Raw genomic sequence first — 18,968 nt, 5'->3', positions numbered from 1 at the left:
ACGAGCCCACTGGCTTGATGCGTCACAATTTCAGGCATGAAAGCTAATCATACAATTCATGAAAAGCTAGCTACACGTTCTAAATACATATTAGTATCCAATAAAAATAACTGACGTCATGTGTTCATAGCGCCTTATCTGTTTCCTCCTGCGACCTAAGGCTGCTGAAATTTAATTACTGCTGAAATTAGCCAATGATGACAACTGCAAGAATACAGCTTACCTTTTGTTTTTTTTCCCCCTTAGAAATGTTAGAACGCCAGAAGCTCGTGGTTTTTAGACTGTGGTTTAAGACAATAGATTTGACACAAATCATTATTGTAGCAAATTGCTGCTGTCCCCATTTATTTATCTTTGTTGTCCCCGAGATTCCAATCAGTCCAACAAAATCTCAACCACGGTTGACTTTACCTCTCTTTATTTACGCTGTGTCTTCATCCTCAAAGGTTGACCAAAAAAAAAAAAAAAAAAAAAAAGAGACTATCTTGACAAAAGAGTAGAAATGACATCTGTTTTCAAATCTAGGGAATAAAAGTAAAAAGTGGCCAGGAAAAGAAATACTGAAAAAGAAACCTGAAAAATCTACTGAAGCACAGTAACAAAGAATTTGTACATCGAAATGTGTCACTTACGCTTGCTAATGCAGTAGTAAAGTCATAATTACACTACAATCAAGTAGCTGTTTGTAGTGCACAATTACAGTTTGGGCCAAAAACAAGTCATCTTTTATTTTGACATTATTCCGCTACATTGTCTGCACAGCCATTTTGTCGTGTGAGGAAAAAGAAGTTTCCATGTAAATATCTCAGCATAAGGTAAGCACCTAATCAAAAAAAAAATAATGAATTAAGTCATAAATTGCAGATGTTTTAATTTACTGGAAAACAAAACGATTACATGTATCACACAATATTTGCTTCATATCAGCAAAGGAACAATAAGCGAACAGATTTTTTTTTTTTTTAAAAGCTACTAAAATTACATCCTTCACTGAGCGGGGACGTGTGAGAAATTTGAGGACGTCGTTCTGCTTCAAGACACAACGCATTTAGTCATCAAAGTCTGGGATGTCATCGTAGGAGTATCCTGGGTATCCTTTCGATGCGTAATAAGCTATTCGCAGATGGTAAATTCCAGGAAGAAAAACAAGGATTCCTATGACCAGGACGGGAATGGTGCGGTCGGAGTGCTGGAAAAGGTTGGAAATAATAATAATCATCATCATTTCAATGCAATCCATCTCAGATGTCCTCACTTTGGTGACAGGGTGAAAACGCTTTTACTCACAGTGACTCCAAAGTATCCTGCCAGGAGAAGTGAGCCGATGATGATTAACAGCGAGCCGATTAAGAACAGGACCGTGGCGAGCGCTATGGCTTTGTACGGCACTTTGGGTGGACTTCTTTTGAACTGTGACACAAGAACAACATTCATTTCAGGACACTTTTCTCACTCATACTCTGAACGCAAAGAGACTTTTTTTTTTTTTTGTGCCACGAGCTTTGAATGCGCATCGTGGCCTGCACATGCGTGATCTTGTTCTGTGTGCTGTGCAACATAAAATAACCGCAAGTGTGTATTTTGAATTTGCGCTTGGGGAACTATAAATCAGTGTAAATAAATAAAATCAACAGCGATGCCCATTCTTTTGTTAGCCGCGAAGGTTGTGTGTATAATTGCTGGGGATGTAAGCGGCATGAAAAACAAGAACATTGTTTGCGCACGTCAGTTTTAATTAAACCAGAAAATGTTATTGGCCTAATCAAAGATCAAACACCTTTTGTGAATTTTACATTTCAAATCCTTGTTAGAGAACAGCAAGTTGTGCAAGAAATACTGAAACATTGAACAAACGGACAAGTTCAGACAAATTCAAATGATGTCACCTGTAAATGTTACAGTGCATCTTATGTTCATCTTGAAATCAAACTAAAAGCTGTAAATCACAAACATTTTGTGACTTGTGTATAAGAGTACAAATGACACTCGTTAGCATTACGGGGTAAACTAAATAAATAAATAAATGAATAAAGGCCACGTCATTGCATCGACTCCTGGCGACACAGATACTTTGAAATAAGAAAATAAGACAAAACAATAATCATGTAATTTGTGAGCCACTGTACCTGTAAATCAATGTAGCCGTCGTCATGAGTGGCTAACCTGGAGTACTTCACAGTACTGGCAGGAACGCCGTTGGACACAACACTACGAGCTGGCATCTTTGCTTTGCTAATGAAAGCCTGTTTAATAGTGTCGACTTCTACCTACAGCAACACTGACAACACGATGGCCATTATTCGGAGGCCTGGCTAGCGGTACATAACAAAACAAAGCCCAGAAGAAAACATGTCGGGACGGGATTATTTTCTGGACGCTGACTTTCACTCTCTTTATGCAGCGTTTCCGGGTTTTCAGTACGCATGCGCAGAAGGCATTTGGCTCGGGAGCATTGTTTACAAATATATTTACATTTACATATCTACCATATTTACAATTATTTTTTTTAAAATAAAACATACATTTTACACTAGTACACGTGTACAATAATACATTTGAATAAAATCAAAATTTTCCACATCCTCTTCAACTACACTGTGCCATCTCAACCGCTGGAGTGCGCTGTCGAGTCTTTAGTAGTGAAGACCAACTGCCACACGCTCTCCTTTGTTACACTGCAGACTTGCAAAAACGCTCTCGGGATTTGTATGAGTGTATGCGTGTTCATTTCCGCAGGTGTTCTCTCCGGTCATCTTTTTTTTTTAATCACACCGAACTCGGTCTCACAAGATAACGTTTCTGTCCAGGCTGCGGGTTTGCTAATAAATCATAAATGATGATAATAAATCACAGATGATGATATTCCATCTGAGATTCCGTCTGGACGCTGTTTAGAGGGACATAGCTGCAAAATATGAGCCTATTATAGGTTCAATGAATGCTAATGTTTTCAAACTGTATATTTATAAAATACTTTTCCCATTGCGCATCAAAATACAGAACACACGGGTGATGTATTATTATCATGTATTATACATATTTATTAGGAAAAAAATAACTTTTCAGGTCAATTCCTTCCTGAAAGTATTTGTTTGATTGTTTCTTTAATAGTCTAATTTCTTGAGATGGTGAATTTTTTGTCAGCTGTCCATTTTAATCTGTGTGTACTGAATATATATATAATGTATGTTTCACATTTTTAAATAAACCCCAGAAATAAATTATGCTTTCCACTCTATTTTCATTTATTGAGATGCACCTGTATGTTAAAAAACAACAAACAGAATCACCTTAGACATGCATGTTTTACAAAAAATAAAAATAAAAAAAAATTACAATTTATATACACTGACATTGCCCTGATCATGCCTAAAAATAGCCCGTGGTATAACGTTCTATGAAAGACATCCTATTTGCCCACAATTGGTCTCTCGAGAACAATTCAAGCTGTTGTGGTCAGTGAAGCGTTGACCCTACGACCTCCGCCCACCTTTGCCCTGCAAGTGTGTTGGAAAGTTTCCACTTCACTCTCAAGGGGAATATAAGCCCCAAAATCATCCATTTATGTTGCATATCCCCATGGTGCTGCAGGTAGTACATCAAGTAGGAATCATATGTGCATCGGCCATGTCTATATATTCATTTTTAAATGGGAACGCGCTAATCGATCCTCAGCTCTTCAAGATAATCAATCGACCTCTTCAACTTGATGCTGTATTACAGTACTGACTGTATTTGCATCCATTTATTTGGGATTGGGTTGGTGCACTTAAACTGGCCAATAAAGACGTATGTACCATGAAAAAAAAGTGCTTAATGCGGCGTGTGGGCTGGTACGCATGCAGGTGCTGCACACTTTGAAATAGACACACAAACACAGACATCATGTCGTTATTCTTAGGTTGGCAGAGCGACACGCGCGCACACAGCAGACAAATCATTTGGCAGATATATGTGCTCCTTCATTGGACGGTACAAGTAATATTTTTGGCGGCTTGAATACGAGTTTGGAAAAGGAAATCCCTGTTTTTAGGATGTACAGTACAGGTGCATCCAAAAGGAAGGCAATTTAGAAAGATTTGCGGTAGTTATGGTAAAAATGCAATGAACTTAGATGCCAATTCTATGAATGATTCAAACGCTAGTTACATTGTTGTTTCCGTCCAAGTCCGTCCTACCCCGATATGATATGATACTCAAGTGTTTTTTGGCTGTCTCTATTTCAGGTGCGAGCGTGTGAGGAGGTGGACAGCTGTCATAAAACCAGAAGCTTCATAAGCCAGATGACGCAGCCCGGCACCTTCATTTCACAGTGTCAGGGCGAAGGTCACACCCCCCAAGGAGTATAATGGCTTCCGGAACGTGATTGCGCCAAAATAACATATGATAGCGCTTCAGTTTGTCTTCTGTTAAGTGACAAACAAATTCTGCACATTCATTCTTTAATCTGACGAATTGATCCAATTAAGGCCAATGTCAGTGTAAATCAATTAACATCAATGTGAATGCTTAGCTCAGGGAGCGTTTTTCTCCGGTGCGGAGAGTTGAATTTGGCTATCTTTGAAACGTCGCCAGGTTTGAGTTAGCACGACAAAACCGTACACAGATGCAAAGAGCCAGCTACACGAAATGAGGACGCAATTGTCATTGTTGTTATTTATGTAATATTTTCAACACAGAAATATTCCTTTGCCTTGTTTTGTGATCAAATGTTCGTTCAGTCGTGAGAGAAAAATGTTACAACATCTTAACTGCTCTGCTGATGTAGAACACGCTTGGTTGTGTTTGTGCACTATAATTATCTGCAATCTTGTTCGACTTGATGTCTGCGACACCAAAAGTAAAAGAAAGTCTTCACACGGAGAACTCCATAGCTCTTTAAAAGTATGATTTCACTTTTTCCTCACGACAAGATTGAGGACAGTTTGCCTTGCCCAAGGACACTTGAACGGCGGGGAGGCGATTTGAAGCGCTTACTCTTCGGTCAGCGGACGACCCGCTCCACCGACTGAGCAACATTCGCCCTGCAAAGGGAACTTTTTGACTTTCAACGTGACATTTGAATGTTTCTCCATGTATCCTGCCTTTATGTTGGGATTTAGCTTAAATGTCATCTTTTAATTGAATCTCTTTTTTGGGGAGTTTCCGACTATGAAAGGTGCAAAGCCAAATCAACTCGCCTTGCCTCTCTTCATTTCCACACACGCTGAAGCGATTTGGAGTTTGGCCGTCCATCCGTTTTGGATATCGCGTGTCGTGATTATCGGGTGAGCCGGCCGGAGCCTATCCCGGCCGTCGTTGACCGAGAGGCGGGCTACGACTTGGACGTGTTGTCAGCCAATCGCAGGGCACGGCCGTTCACGTCTCACATCCGCACACGTCCCAATGAGATGATTCAATTGACCTTACGGGCATGTTCTTGGAGGAAGATGTGTGTGTGGGGGGAGGGGTGGGGGAACACAAGCATGGGGAAGTTAAGATTCGAACCCTGTACCTCAGAAGTGTGAGGCGGACGTGCTGATCACTACCCCACTATGCTGCCCTCATTGTTTCAAAAGGATGAAGTTTGCAAATGTTTCTCAACAAAAGGGCTTCTTTCTGCGCGCTCGAACAGACTAATTAGATGTCTCCTGATAAAAACAATTACCCGGCAAATTCAATTAACAGTGCATGTGATTGTTGTAGCTTAGTCTCTTCATCATACCTTGACTGGAGCGAGAGAGAGAGAGAGAGAGAGAGAGAGAGAGAGAAAAAAAAGGGGGCGTCGTGTGCAAGCACTGGTTGAATAATACAATGTCCTTCATGGATTGGCACCGTGCAGATGAATTGTAATTGCCTGTTGCACCTCAGGCAACTGCAAAGGTGCATTGACCGGATGCTTTTAATTATTGAAACCAAAGGTTATACATGAATATGAACAAGGTTAAACTTATATATATATATATATATATATATATATTGTGCTTTGAGTGTAAAGTGTACACAATAAGAAACTCGTCAAGTTCAGCCAATGAGCTATGAAAAGAAAAGCGAGGCTTGTAAAAGTCCCAAAAGTAGTCCTACCACATTTTTATTTTTTTTCCATTGGGGTTCTCCTTAATGGAGGTGAGAAACTGAACGTTGGTGGCATATTTGTGAATGGAAGTCACTTTGGGAGATGGGGGGGGGGGGGGGGGGGGGGGGGGAGTTATTAGCTGGGATGACGTGCAGAGTAGAATGATGCGGGAACGGCCGGGGCGGGGGTTGGGCAGGGGGGCACCGTGTAAGGATGGGGATGCTGACTGTGTGGTGGGGGAGGTGGAGGGGGGCACAACCTGCCCAAGCAGACTGAGCAGTCAGGCTGAAGTCCTCATCGCTCTTTGGAGTGTCGGGGGGCACGCGGATGGAGCTCCGTCGTGAAGCTTATTTCCCCGGCGGTGGGTGCAGTTGCTTTCTGGCTCTCAGCGCACGCACAGAGACTCCGTGGGCGCAGATGTGGCCGAGACGTCAAAGCCCAACAACACATTGGTGAGTCCGCCTCATTTATTTGATCTTCAAAAAGAAAGACACTCTAGTAGAGGAGTGCTACATTTGATATATAATTACTCAATAATCCCGAAATTGTTGCGGTCACTGGCTGCTGTAAAATGCAAAGCAATAAGAATCAATTTGCGGGTACTCTATTAAAAAATTGGACATGAATTGAACTGCATCTAAAACAGCACAAGACACTAGAACTATAATGAATACGAACGCACATTTTTGCAGTAATTAGTCACAATATATACATAATTGTAACTAAGTGTAGTACAAAATGGGACAGCAATCTCAGAGAATTTATGCAAACATTCGGCCTACCAAGGAAGTATCTTTTTTTCCCCTTTTTTGCTTTCATAAGGTGAAATGCATTGACCATAAAATGAAGTACACCTGCAATATCAAAGAACAGGATTGGCACCCCATCCTCCGAAAGAGGGAAGAGGACGAGCACAACGGTAGCCGACCTGCACAATCTCGTACAATTCAGCCGGAGCTGTAGCAAAACAAAAGCAAACAAAAATACCACATCGTCAAGTTGATGATCTATTTGGAATAGTACAGAATTGACAGTTACTGTTTATTCATTGTGGCAGTGGAAATACAAGCATAGGTATTGGTGTTTGTGCTTTATGATCTTGTTCGTATGTTTGCCTACCTTGTGGCGTTGCTGACATTTGAGCCAAATGAGCGTGCCCAATGTGACAGTGTCAATCCAAACTGAGCATTATTTGCTTTGTAAATGCAGAATGATTGACAGAGCTATGATGCCGAATTGGATGGAAGCGTGCAGGTGTAGCTACGACTTTCCCCCGACAATCTGCTTCAACTTCACCCTGAAAGGTCTTTCTCCTCTGTGAGAGGTTTGCTGTTTTGACCCCTTAAACGTCCCACAAGCATCTTCACATTTGAGTTAATGAAGTGGCTTGCAGTGCTTCTCAATGGAAATGATTTTCAATCTTAAAAATGGACTTAATGGCGCAGTGCCCGGCAAAGTCGAACAATGGGCACGAGTCGCTTGTGCTGTCATTCTTGAGGAGGACTCCACAGTGAGGTTCCGTCAGGCAGCTGACCAGACTGCTTCCCCTGCGCGAGGATGTGGAGATTGCAAGCGAGCCAGAGTGGATGTTTACGCTTCCACTTAAAAATAACCGCAGCCACGGCGTGGCCATATGCCTCAAAACGTCCTTGACGTTATTGTGAATCCCAGTCCCTGCTCATTAGCGGCCATTCGTGGTAGGGTGTCTGCCAAGTTCACTCATTCTCTTCCCACCATAATATTGCGAGCGTATATAAAAGGGAAGGCCTTCCTCGCATTTGGCACCACATCAGCTCCGTGGGCTACCTGTGGAGCATGAACTGCTAAAAAAGATCAAGAGCACATTACTCGGCTCATCTTCAAGCACATACCGGGCCTCTTTCTTGATGGCTCAATATAACGGACTTCCATCCAATCATCTCAGAAAGAGGATGAAACAGGATGTAAATCTGAACACTCAAGAAATGGGTCCGCTTGAATCAAACGGAGCACTCCGATACAAGGAAAGCAATCATGGTTGCACGCATGCACTGCTGATTTCCTCCAGTTCGGTAAATGCCATGCGTTGTATATATACAAAGCAAACTATTTGATTGAAGCCGGGGTTGATGTACATCCCCGCTTCCAATGAAGTTGGCCCGTTGGGTTAAACATAAATAAAAACAGAATACAATGATTTGCAAATCATGTTCAACCTATATTTAATTGAATACACAGCAAAGACATTTAATGTACAAACTGATCAACTTGATTGTTTCTAGCAAATAATCATGAACTTAGAATTTTCCATCAAGTCCAAAACGATGGCAGCAGAACTGTCTTCTGAAACGCCCATGTGGATAGACATTTACAGAAGACTTTTTGTAACCTCCTCAAAGGCAATACGCACCGCAGCATGCAGACTCATAGTGTACATCTTCCCAATTGTGTGAGTGGAAGAGGCGCTGAGCTGCCGGTCCCCGATGACCGCTAGGCCACGCTTTCCATGAGGTGACGCCGAGTCCATCAAACAATCCGCAGCCTTCTGTGCAATATTGATGCAGAGATTTGCAGCAAAATGTCAGTGGTTAATAGCGCGGCGGGGAAAGGAGAGGAGCGAGCGAGAGACGCGAAGGGACAACATGACGTTTTTTCACCTCTGACCATCTCTAGATTGTTTGATTTTTAACCATCGCAACTGATTGGAATACAGAGAAGCCACAGCGTTGTTTCACGTGGGTCTGAAGTGAATTATCTTTCGCTCTCTTGTTTACGTCGTCATTTTTTCCCCACATTTGTTCTGTTCTGGTGCTATTTACTTGTGGGATGCGTTCCAACTAAAAATAAGGGTGAAAAAAAGGAAAGTTGTCAGTTTTGACATTCATTTATTTAATCTGCAACACGGCATTGTGTTTTGTCGATAGGTGCAAAATGAAGCCGTAGTCACACTGATCTGCCGGGCTGAGCCTTAAATATTGTCGCTGTGCACGTGGCCATGAAGAATCTGACTTACAGAAAGACATCGCGGCAAACTAAAAAGACAAAAGCAGAATGGCAGCTTTGATTTTCCGATGCATGTCAGTTTTAATGTCCTCTGTCCTTTCAAAGGTTGCGGACGCTGCAACACTTTCAAGCCTGCTGTATTAACTCTGCAAATACTCCAGCAAACAAGAGCAGCAATCTGGAACATGACTGCGCCCACCGACAATCTTGTTGTGGACTTGAATTTCGTCTTTGGAGAGTGACACTCACAACCCAAATTTGAAACGGACTACAACGTCTATTGTACAGGGGTCACCTGGCCCGAGGGTCTTTTTGATGGGAACTCCACGACCTTGGAGCGAACATTTCTTCTTCTGGCAACAATCCCGCAGACACGTCACACAACTTTGAGGAATAGTCCCTTCAACCGGATTTGAACCGTTTTTTGTTTTTTTGTTTTTTTTAAAGACTGAAACTGTGCAGTGAACACAAAGACAAAGCCAGGCTCCCGTACAAAATGGCCGCGCAAAGTCACCCATCCAGTGGCAGCTCCATGCCCGGTACACGTACCCGGACGCCCCCGTCATCCATCCCGAACGTCCTCGCAACTGGGCCAACCCACTTCTGACACCATTTGTCACAAAAGTCCACTTTTCAGAACTCATGCCAAATGTTTAGAGTGCACACCGATCTTTCAGCACCATGATGTGCACACAAATATGCAGAGTAGCATCCATTTCGAACTGATTTTCAATATGGAGCATGAACATTTTGAAGGAATTCATCGCTCCTCTCCCTGTGTTGCTGCATACATCATGTGGTTGCGAGATCATATTTCATACGGCAGCAATAGCTTTCAAACTGTGCTTTGTCAAGGCTGAATACTGACATTCATGACATGTGCTAATGTCGCCCTCCACCTGTGGTGAAACCTAAAACAAAAGCTGACACAAGCTGCTGCATACAGACTCAGTCCAGCGTCATTGCGGTCCCGGCACAGATGGCTTCTCTGACTCAAAACTGCTCCACCTGCAGCCAGGTGTCGGCTCCAGAACTCAGCGCGGTCAAGGCTGTAGTTCTGGGCTCGGTGCTCGGCGTCTTCATCGTGTTCGGAGTGGTCGGGAACATCCTGGTCATCCTCTCAGTAGTTTGCCACCGACACCTGCGGACAGTCACCCATTATTTCATCGTTAATCTAGCAGTGGCGGACCTGCTACTGAGCTCTACGGTACTACCCTTCTCTGCCATATTTGAGATCCTGGACCGCTGGGTGTTTGGCCGGGTCTTTTGTAACGTGTGGGCGGCTTTAGACGTCCTCTGCTGCACGGCTTCAATCATGAGCCTGTGTGTGATCTCTGTGGATCGCTACATTGGCGTCAGTTACCCGCTGCGTCATCCAGCAATAATGACAAAGCGCAGGGCCCTGCTGGCTGTCACGCTGCTGTGGGCGCTGTCTGTCGTCATATCCATCGGCCCGCTGTTCGGCTGGAAAGAGCCGGCACCGGACGACGAATCCGTCTGCAAGATCACCGAGGAGCCAGCCTACGCTATCTTCTCGGCCGTGGGCTCCTTCTACCTGCCCCTGGCCATCATCCTGGCCATGTACTGCAGGGTTTACGTGGTGGCTCGCAGAGAGAGCCGAGGCCTGAGGGAGGGTCACAAGACAGACAAGTCGGATTCAGAGTTCGTGATCCTCCGGATCCATCGAGGCAACACGACCGCGAGCGACGACGAGGCCCTTCGCAGTCGCACGCACTTTGCCGTGCGATTGCTCAAGTTCTCTCGGGAGAAGAAGGCGGCCAAGACGTTGGGCATTGTCGTGGGCTGCTTCGTACTCTGCTGGCTGCCTTTCTTCCTGGTCCTCCCCATCAGTGAGTATCAACTTGTCAATGCTTTCGTGCTATTGTGATTGAAAATACTTCAGCTCCCTTCAACTCATTTTGTGTGTTCCTCTCACCGGTCGCAATATCAGGTAAGATCATCTAGTAGTCACCTACGTTGTAATAAGAAGATACAATACTGGCTATAAGGTCAGTGAGAAGAGTGCAGACCTTCTGCAAGGCCAAACGATCCTAAACATGTCTCATCCATCCATTCGTTTTCTCCTGCTCATCCCGTTCCGTGTCGCAGGGATCTGGAGCCTACGCCGGCAGACTTCAGGCGAAAAGCGAACTTCACCCTGCACCGGTCGCCAGTCCATCACAGCGCACGTATAGAGTCAGACAAGCAATCCCATTCACACGGTCACTGGCTAACTAAAAACACTGAAATCTCCCTTTATCCATCGCCTAAAATGAAATTTGAAGCCACTTAAAAATATCCTGGCGGTGTCACATAGTTTCGTGCCTAAACTTTACACCACATTTAGTTGTACTTTTATATAGACCACACATGCAAGACAGTTGTATTCATCCTATAACTGAATACAAGTTGAAAATCAATGTCCTACTTCTAACTTGTTAGTCAATGCAGTTTCATTATAATCAGAATCTGAATCTTTATTTGCCAAGTATGTCCAAAAAACACACAAGGAATTTGTCTCCGGTAGTCGGAGCCGCTCTAGTACGACAACAGACAGTCAATTGACAGAGAACATTTTGGAGACAGAAAGACATTGACAACAAAAAACAGTCACTGAGCAGTAAAGGCTTGCTAGTTATCTGGTAATGCCGGTACACTTTTTTTTTTTTTGACAATCGTGCAAAAAGATGCAGAGTCCACTAGCACTTAGAGCAGTTCGAATGACTAATATTGCAACAGTCTGGTGCAATGACCATTGTGCAAAGGGCGCCGAGACTTCAAGGCGTGTATGCGGTTTAAAGTGACGAGTAGTGCGATCATCTGGGACAATGTTGGTTCTGCAAATGTTGCAGATACTCCTCAATCAGTGTGCAAATGCTACTCTGGCATGAGTGGCCAGTATTGGTCAACAACAGATGTGCAAATAGTGCAGCGTGGCGAGACAACTACAGTGAGTGCACGAGTAATGCATAATTGGCCCCACAGAAATGTGACAACGAACAAAAAATTGCCAGCATGTTGTAATGGAATTGTAGGTTAGGTGTTTAAGAAGTTGATCGCAAGAGGGAAGAAGCTATTGGAATGTCTGCTAGTTCTAGTTTGCCTTGATCGATAGCGCCTACCTGAGGGAAGGAGCCGGTGAGCCGGTGCGGAGGGTCTGAGAGGATTTTGCACGCTCTTGTCTTAGTTCTGGCAGCGTGCAAGTTCTCAAAGGTGGGTAGAGGGTACCGACAATCCTTTCAGCAGTTTTGATTGTCCGTTGCAGTCGGAGTTTGTCCTTTTTTGTAGCAGCACCAAACCAGACTGTGATGGAAGACCACAGGACTGATTTGATGACCGCTGTGTAGCACTGCCTCAGCAGCTCTGGTGGCAGGCCGTGCTTTCTCAGAAGCCGCAGGAAGTATATCCTCTGCTGGGCCTTTTTGAGGACGGAGTTGATGTTGGTCGCCCACTTCAGGTCCTGAGAGACTGTAATTCCCTTCCTGTCGATATGCAGACTCGTCACCGTCCTTGATGAGGCCGATGACATTGGTGTCATCTGCAAACTTCAGGAGTTTGACAGTCGGGTGCGCTGAGGTGCAGTCGTTCGTGTAGAGAGAGAAGAGCAGCGGAGAGAGGACACAACCTTGGAGCGCCCCAGTGCTGATGTTGCGTGTGGATGAGGTGGCCTCCCCCAGCCTGACCTGCTGTGTCCTGCCCGTCAGAAAGCTTTAAATCCACTGGCAGATGGCAGGTGAGACGCTGAGCTGGAGAAGCTCGGATGAAAGGAGTTCAGGGATGATGGTATTGAACGCTGAGCTGAAGTCCACGAACAGGATCCTCGCGTAGGTCCCTGCACTGTCGAGGTGTTCTAGGATGAAGTGCAGTCCCATGGTGACAGCCTCATCCGCAAACCTGTTCGCTTGGTAGGCAAACTGCAGGGGGTCCAGCAGGGGACCTCTGACGCTCTTGAGGTGGTCCAGCCCGAGGCGTTCAAAGGACTTCATGACCACAGATGTCAAGGCGACAGGCCTGTAGTCATTAAGACCCGAGATTGCAGGTTTCTTGGGGACTGGAATGATGGTGGAGCGTTTGAAACAAGACGGTACTTCGCACAGTTCCAGAGATCTATTGAAGATCTGTGTGAGGACTTATAAAAAATACAACTTGGTACATTTGAGGACCAATGTCTTTGTCTCCAAAGTGTTCTGTAAATTGACTGTCTGTTGTACTAGAGCGGCTCCAACCACCGGAGACAAATTCCTTGTGTGTTTTGGACATACTTGGCAAATAAAGATGATTCTGATTCTGATACTGAAAAGTCAGTGTGGATGTTAAATTATACATGTGTAGAAGCTGAATAGCCTCGAGACCTGCAACGCTTTGATCTGGCCATGCCGGCAAACTCATCGCAAATCGGCTCTCTAGATCTTTGAGATCACTAAAGTGGTCCCTTGTCTGTAAACAATCGCTCAGAATATGAGCGCAATGTCTTTCAAATGCACTTCCATGATTGAAGTGTCAATCCCGCGTCCTCTGACCCTCGTGTCTGAGCATCATTAAATAACAATCTTAGAAACAGACAGGCAGAGCCATCAAACCCGTCAGACTTTATGATGTCCCGTACCTGATGGAGACATAAACCCGAGGGAAAATCATACAAATTACCAGAACATGCGTGACATACAGATAGAAAAGATACAAAAGAAAAATCTTGATTCATTAGCAAAGGAACATGATGATGATATCAACTATTATGGATCATCCAACTTTTAAAACTAGTTTTCGGATACTTGCTTTGCCTTTGCAGTTCAGACCGTCAAAGCACATTTAGGACTTACTGGACAGCACCACTATCGTTAAAATACGGAATGAGAAAATATTTCACCTTTTATAAGAGTACCAAGCCCATTTCCTTTTGCAGTTCCTTTCATTTGTATCCTGTATTGTAGGCGATGTATTATTTAAAAATGCGTTGTTTTTTTTTAAATGTAGCTGTCGTTTGCAGCGGAAGACAAGTTACACTTCATTTAGTTACACAAAAGGGAAAATATTAAAAACACCTCTCAATATGATGAAGTGTAGTTGTACAACTACAATATTAAAGATGATGAAATTAATACCTCTCTGATGGTGTCAGTTGACAAAAATCCAACGCTTGCATTTGACTTTATTAGATTAAGTGGGCGTACCTAATGTTGTGGCTGGAGAAAATAATTTGAAATCCTGTTGATTTATGGCTCGTCTTGGAATTTCTGTAACCAGTCCGAGACGAGAAGAAAATGCGGCCATCTTGTTTTCATTTCGAAGACACTTACGCACTGGCACGTGATGATGTGTTTCATTTGTCCACTTCACGCTGTGGGTGTTGGAGGGGCAAAGCCGTGTGACTCACTAACACCGTAACCATGAAACAGTGACATCACTCGGTCACACTTATCGGAGTCCATTTAAATATAAAGCGGAACATTGACGACAAAGACTGCAAATGGGTGTGTGCAGTCAGAAAAGACACCGACGATGCTCAGCGAAGATGAACAAACCGATACAACCTACTTGACAAGTCAAAGGGGGGGGGGGGGAACAGCAGGAATGTAGTGGAAATAAGACGCAGCTGAAACCACTCAGACTAATCACAGCACACAGCTGTGAGACGCGTCACTGATAGGCTGATCCCCGACGGGTCAGGCCTGATGAGACACAAAGAAGAAGACACAAAAAGGAACAAGGCAGAACGATAGCGGGGTACGATACACACTACAGTACTATCATCCGATTATCGGACGTCATCGGATGTTAATTGTTCGACACCGAGTTTGTCCGAGCCACAGACGAAAGGCCAATTAAGAAGCGACCTTAAGCTTGTGTTGTTGCGGTATATAATTAGAGGAGCAACTGGCTGTGTTGAGCGTTTCACAACCTATATTGAGCCAAGGCGCATATTTGACGTTGCAAAAATTTCACGCCACGTCCCCCCCCCACATGGCCAAAATCAATGGCTTGTACCCAGTGGAAAATGCATGAAACCATTAAAAAATAACTTTTGAGTCTACTAATACCTTACAGTACTGCCGAGTGCGACCAGTCCAGGGTACATCCCTGTCTTGCCCAGTCAGCTGGGATAGGCTACAGCTCAAGTAGGCGCCATAAGGCTTTGGTTGGTGTGGCGTGAGATTTTTTTCCGCGACCCTAGTGAGAAGAAGCGGCTCAGAAAAAGTGATGGATGGACTTTGAAAAACTAATTGAAATTGCTATTACATTTTCAACAGGCTAACTTGTAATTGTAGCTGACTACATTTCCAAAGGAAATTTTTTACTCAATAAAAAATAAAGTCTGAGCCTAACACTCAGTTGGTCTGTTTGGTGATTCTGTGTCTCCTGCAGGCTCCATGTTCCCCGCTTACAGACCGCCGGACACAGTCTTCAAGATCACCTTCTGGCTGGGCTACTTCAACAGCTGCATCAACCCCATCATCTACCCGTGCTCCAACCAGGAGTTCAAGAAGGCCTTCCAGAGTTTACTGGGAGCTCACTGTCTGAGGGCCACTTCGAAACCGCATCATCATCATCATCAACATCAACATCAACATCTGGCTGTGGGCCAGAGTCAGATGCACGTCCACAACCAGCCCCTGACTCTGAACCTTGTCGGCGGGGGGGCATCCTGTGGCCTCAGCCCCTCCTCTCCCGTTGATCTGTCCAGGACTCCGTCTTCCCGGGATAGCAGGGAGTGGAAGGTTTTCTCGGACGGTCCCGCCGGGGCAACCGGGCCAGCAGACAAAAGCAGAAAAGTGGCCCAACTCTGCAGTAAAAGCTTCCAGCGGACCTGCTGCTGCGTCCCCATTGGTGGCAGCCCCCGGCAGGAGGCAAACTGCGCCCGTCCCCCTCTGGTCGCAAACCTTCCCACCATTAAAATCCACCAATTGTCCTTGTCGGATAAAGGGGAGCCTGTATAACCTCTGTATTCTCACAGGAGAGCATATTTATTGACTTGAGCCAGCAGTCTAGCGTTTTTAAAGTTCCACTATTTTGGATCGAGATCACTTGTGTCCAAATGGTTTCCTCCGAGGGCCATATACAGGAAACTCTACGGTTAAAAATGCTAAAACCAGACCATTGAGAAATGATTTATGATACTTACTTAGAAAAACTACTACGTCACAGCAGTTTGCTGAAGGTGACAGGCAAAAAGTTTAGGATTTTGGCCCTATATTGACGAGAGCCGCCCGAGCACTTAGCAGCAGCTGAATCTCATCTCCGCATTCAGAACCAAAACAAGAGCGAAAGTGTACTAAGCCGAAATTTTTGAAAGCAGTTACTTGAGGATCATTGTGATAGTCTCCTAAATAGGACCTTGGCATGGAGCAGAAAGCGGACGGAAACATTTTAGCTTCTCACACTGAATTTTCTTTATTCACCTGGTCATTATGAAGACAAATTTGTTTCTATTTCAGTTGTAAATAGTTTATTTGCATCTTTGCATATTTAGAAAAGCTCAATATAAAATCAATGTAGCACCCACATTTTTCTTCAATAATGTTGTGGGCTGTGTCAATTGTTATTTTTAGTCGGTATATTCCACAGGCTGCTAAAAAATGGAATTTTTTTTTTTAGCAGCCATAATTTGGACACCCTTGATCTAACTCCTTAAAATTTGACAGTCATAATGTATATGCCATCCGTGGATGAGGATGGTCTTGCAGGAAGAAGCCAAGACGTGAAGCAGATACATTTTCTTTGGCTTAGTTTTGTGCAAACGTATCGTTTACGTATTATACAAATATGCTACTGAAGAACATTCAAATGTATTGTTTTGTTGCATGATATATAAAGCACGTCAGTGGTGCGTCAGCGATCTCCAAATCTTCCCCAAAGGAACCTTGCGTACGTCCATGTCACGAGACAATACATTTGTAATTCACCAGCAAGGGTTTCGTGGTGACATTTGTGGACTTTGGTTGATAAACAAAAGTAAAAAGTATTAACCATCCAAAACTTGAGGTCCATTCATCTCTCTGCATATTCCCACAAATTGATGCACCTCCTTCGGTCCATGAGCCAGATGGAAGTCTTAATATACTCGTGTGGAATTTTGACTGACCCTGTGGTTGCTGACCTCAATCCTGACCAGCCCCCGACCGAGCCTTTTAAAAAAAAAAAAGGTTGATTTATTTCCTCCAGGGTGCTTTTTTGGATGGCAGTGATGCCCGTCAGCATCGGCGCGTCGTTCTCACCTTCGCGCATTAAGTTTGCTCGAACAAGTGCAGCCGACAGCTTCTCCACACAGGGGAGCTGCCAGAGTGCTTGTCATTGGCTGGCATGTCTGTGAACTTGAAAATCACGCCATCTCCGCACAGATGCCATTAGGGGAGACACTAGACTAAACCCGTTGACCATACTGCTGCCCTAATTCTCATCTCCCTCTATTGTCCTCTGCATGGGGATTATGTCCATCAACCCCTCCAACAAATAACTGTGTCCTGATACATAATTTTTTTCCTTACGTATCCGTCTGGAATGAATACTTGAATTAGATTTCCAGCTCTGTGTGAGTCAGCTGTAGACTACAGAGCAAGTTTGCCATGTTGATTTAACACCCAATCATGAGTTGAGGATTGGATGTTTATTTAAGATTATGGTCAAATCATAAACTGTACAAAGAAATGTATTGGAAACTTGGCCTTTGGACATGCTAAACAAAAAATAAGAAAACACGGATTTAGGGCCCTATTTTCATGACCGGCGAAAGCGGTCAACCTGTGCCGCTGTGGGAGTGTTTACACCCGACTTCATTTGCCGCCAATCAAAGCGGCTCCTCTCATTCCCCTTAAATGTGGCGCAATGCCTTGATGGAGGCATCTCAGTGCGGAAGATGACGATGCGTCATCGCAATGATCCGTGCTTGACTGAAGCATCGTCTCTGCTCTTGACGGTGTGGCAACAGACAATGTGAGCGGGTAATATTTTTAAATACAGAATGAGCTGGTGATAACATGGCCTGAGTAGAAGTAAGTTTAGACTGACTTTCTGGCACCAAATTGGCACTCCGCTGGGCACATCTCCAAGGACACACCCTCGCGGCGCAGCTTGGCGCAGATGGGTCTGCCAAATTGGCAAATATGCACAGCGAGCCTTACTCCTGCAAAAAAAATCTGAATCCGCCACCATTTGTGCCCCGCCACAGATGCGTCATCTACGAAAATAGAGCCTTTAGTCTCACCTTTACCAGACTTTCTACAAGGTTTTGAGTGTGTCAGACTGTCAGGTCTGCCTCACCATACCTGCTCATACCAGTTCATCTCAACTGCGTGTCATGGGGTTAATGTCAGGATTGAAGTTCTTCCACACCAAACTCCTCGATGCATGCCTTCAAAATAGCTCTGTAAAATGGAATTCTAATCAAGGGGATTGTCTCGACGCATTTGCTCACGTGTCCATGTTGTCCAGGCTCTGCCGATGACTCATGCTCGCAAAGTTCCTCAAGAGGGCTCAGTTTGGTGACGTCTTTCAGAGGCAATTTCTCGTCCAAAGCTATCATCCTCGGGTGGAGACGATGCAAAACCCAATCAAGAACCCTCCTTTCCATTGTAATTAAAATGCTTATCATATCACGTCTAGACTGGGTACTCGTCTAATAGCCATTGGCTCTTACTTAATGCCAAAGTTTGGTACATTTACATAATCAATGTGTTCAGCTCTTACGTGCAGGTGAAAGGGCTGAACAGCTGGAACATGCAGTATGTAACATGTTAGCGAAGCTGTTGAGCTCATTCTGTCCTCTTTGCCTCCACCCAGTGTTTGTATACTGTAAAATTCCGTATGTTGCACACTACTCAAGAAGGGTGCGTTTGATCCATAGACCTTTTCAGCTTTCCATTGACTTTTTTTGTTTTTTTTAAATGGGATGTGTAATGGTAAGTCTCAAACCACCTCAAACAATAACCCTGAATGC

General features: G+C 44.3%; 2 protein-coding genes across 2 annotated transcripts; one reads left to right on the top strand and one right to left on the bottom strand.

Annotated features, from left to right (window-relative positions):
* Positions 1-713: 713 nt before the first annotated feature.
* tmem230b (transmembrane protein 230b) lies at positions 714-2,419 on the bottom strand. Its single transcript, XM_061768578.1, has 3 exons — positions 2,127-2,419; positions 1,288-1,410; positions 714-1,189 (listed from the first exon to the last, which is right to left on the bottom strand). The coding sequence occupies exons 1-3, from the start codon at positions 2,220-2,222 to the stop codon at positions 1,049-1,051; spliced, it is 360 nt and encodes a 119-aa protein (XP_061624562.1). The 5' UTR covers positions 2,223-2,419; the 3' UTR covers positions 714-1,048.
* A 7,590-nt stretch (positions 2,420-10,009) lies between these two features.
* On the top strand, positions 10,010-17,029 carry adra1aa (adrenoceptor alpha 1Aa). The gene is made up of 2 exons (XM_061768577.1): positions 10,010-10,887; positions 15,401-17,029. The coding sequence occupies exons 1-2, from the start codon at positions 10,017-10,019 to the stop codon at positions 15,970-15,972; spliced, it is 1,443 nt and encodes a 480-aa protein (XP_061624561.1). The 5' UTR covers positions 10,010-10,016; the 3' UTR covers positions 15,973-17,029.
* The last annotated feature ends 1,939 nt before the right edge of the window (positions 17,030-18,968 follow it).

Source organism: Phyllopteryx taeniolatus, chromosome 3 (assembly GCF_024500385.1).
Source record: "Phyllopteryx taeniolatus isolate TA_2022b chromosome 3, UOR_Ptae_1.2, whole genome shotgun sequence".
Taxonomy (NCBI): Eukaryota; Metazoa; Chordata; class Actinopteri; order Syngnathiformes; family Syngnathidae; genus Phyllopteryx; species Phyllopteryx taeniolatus.
The sequence above is the reverse complement of the archived record's forward strand: the minus strand, read 5'-3'. Positions and strand labels throughout refer to the sequence as shown.

Bases quoted from the DNA above. Each gene is read 5' to 3' on its own strand.
- tmem230b (XM_061768578.1), bottom strand. From the start codon at position 2,222: ATGCCAGCTCGTAGTGTTGTGTCCAACGGCGTTCCTGCCAGTACTGTG. The intron at 1,411-2,126 runs GTACAGTGGCTC...CTTGTGTCACAG, and splicing joins ACGGCTACATTGATTTACAG to TTCAAAAGAAGTCCACCCAA. The intron at 1,190-1,287 runs GTGAGTAAAAGC...AACCTTTTCCAG, and splicing joins CAGGATACTTTGGAGTCACT to CACTCCGACCGCACCATTCC.
- adra1aa (XM_061768577.1), top strand. From the start codon at position 10,017: ATGGCTTCTCTGACTCAAAACTGCTCCACCTGCAGCCAGGTGTCGGCT. The intron at 10,888-15,400 runs GTGAGTATCAAC...TGTCTCCTGCAG, and splicing joins CTTCCTGGTCCTCCCCATCA to GCTCCATGTTCCCCGCTTAC.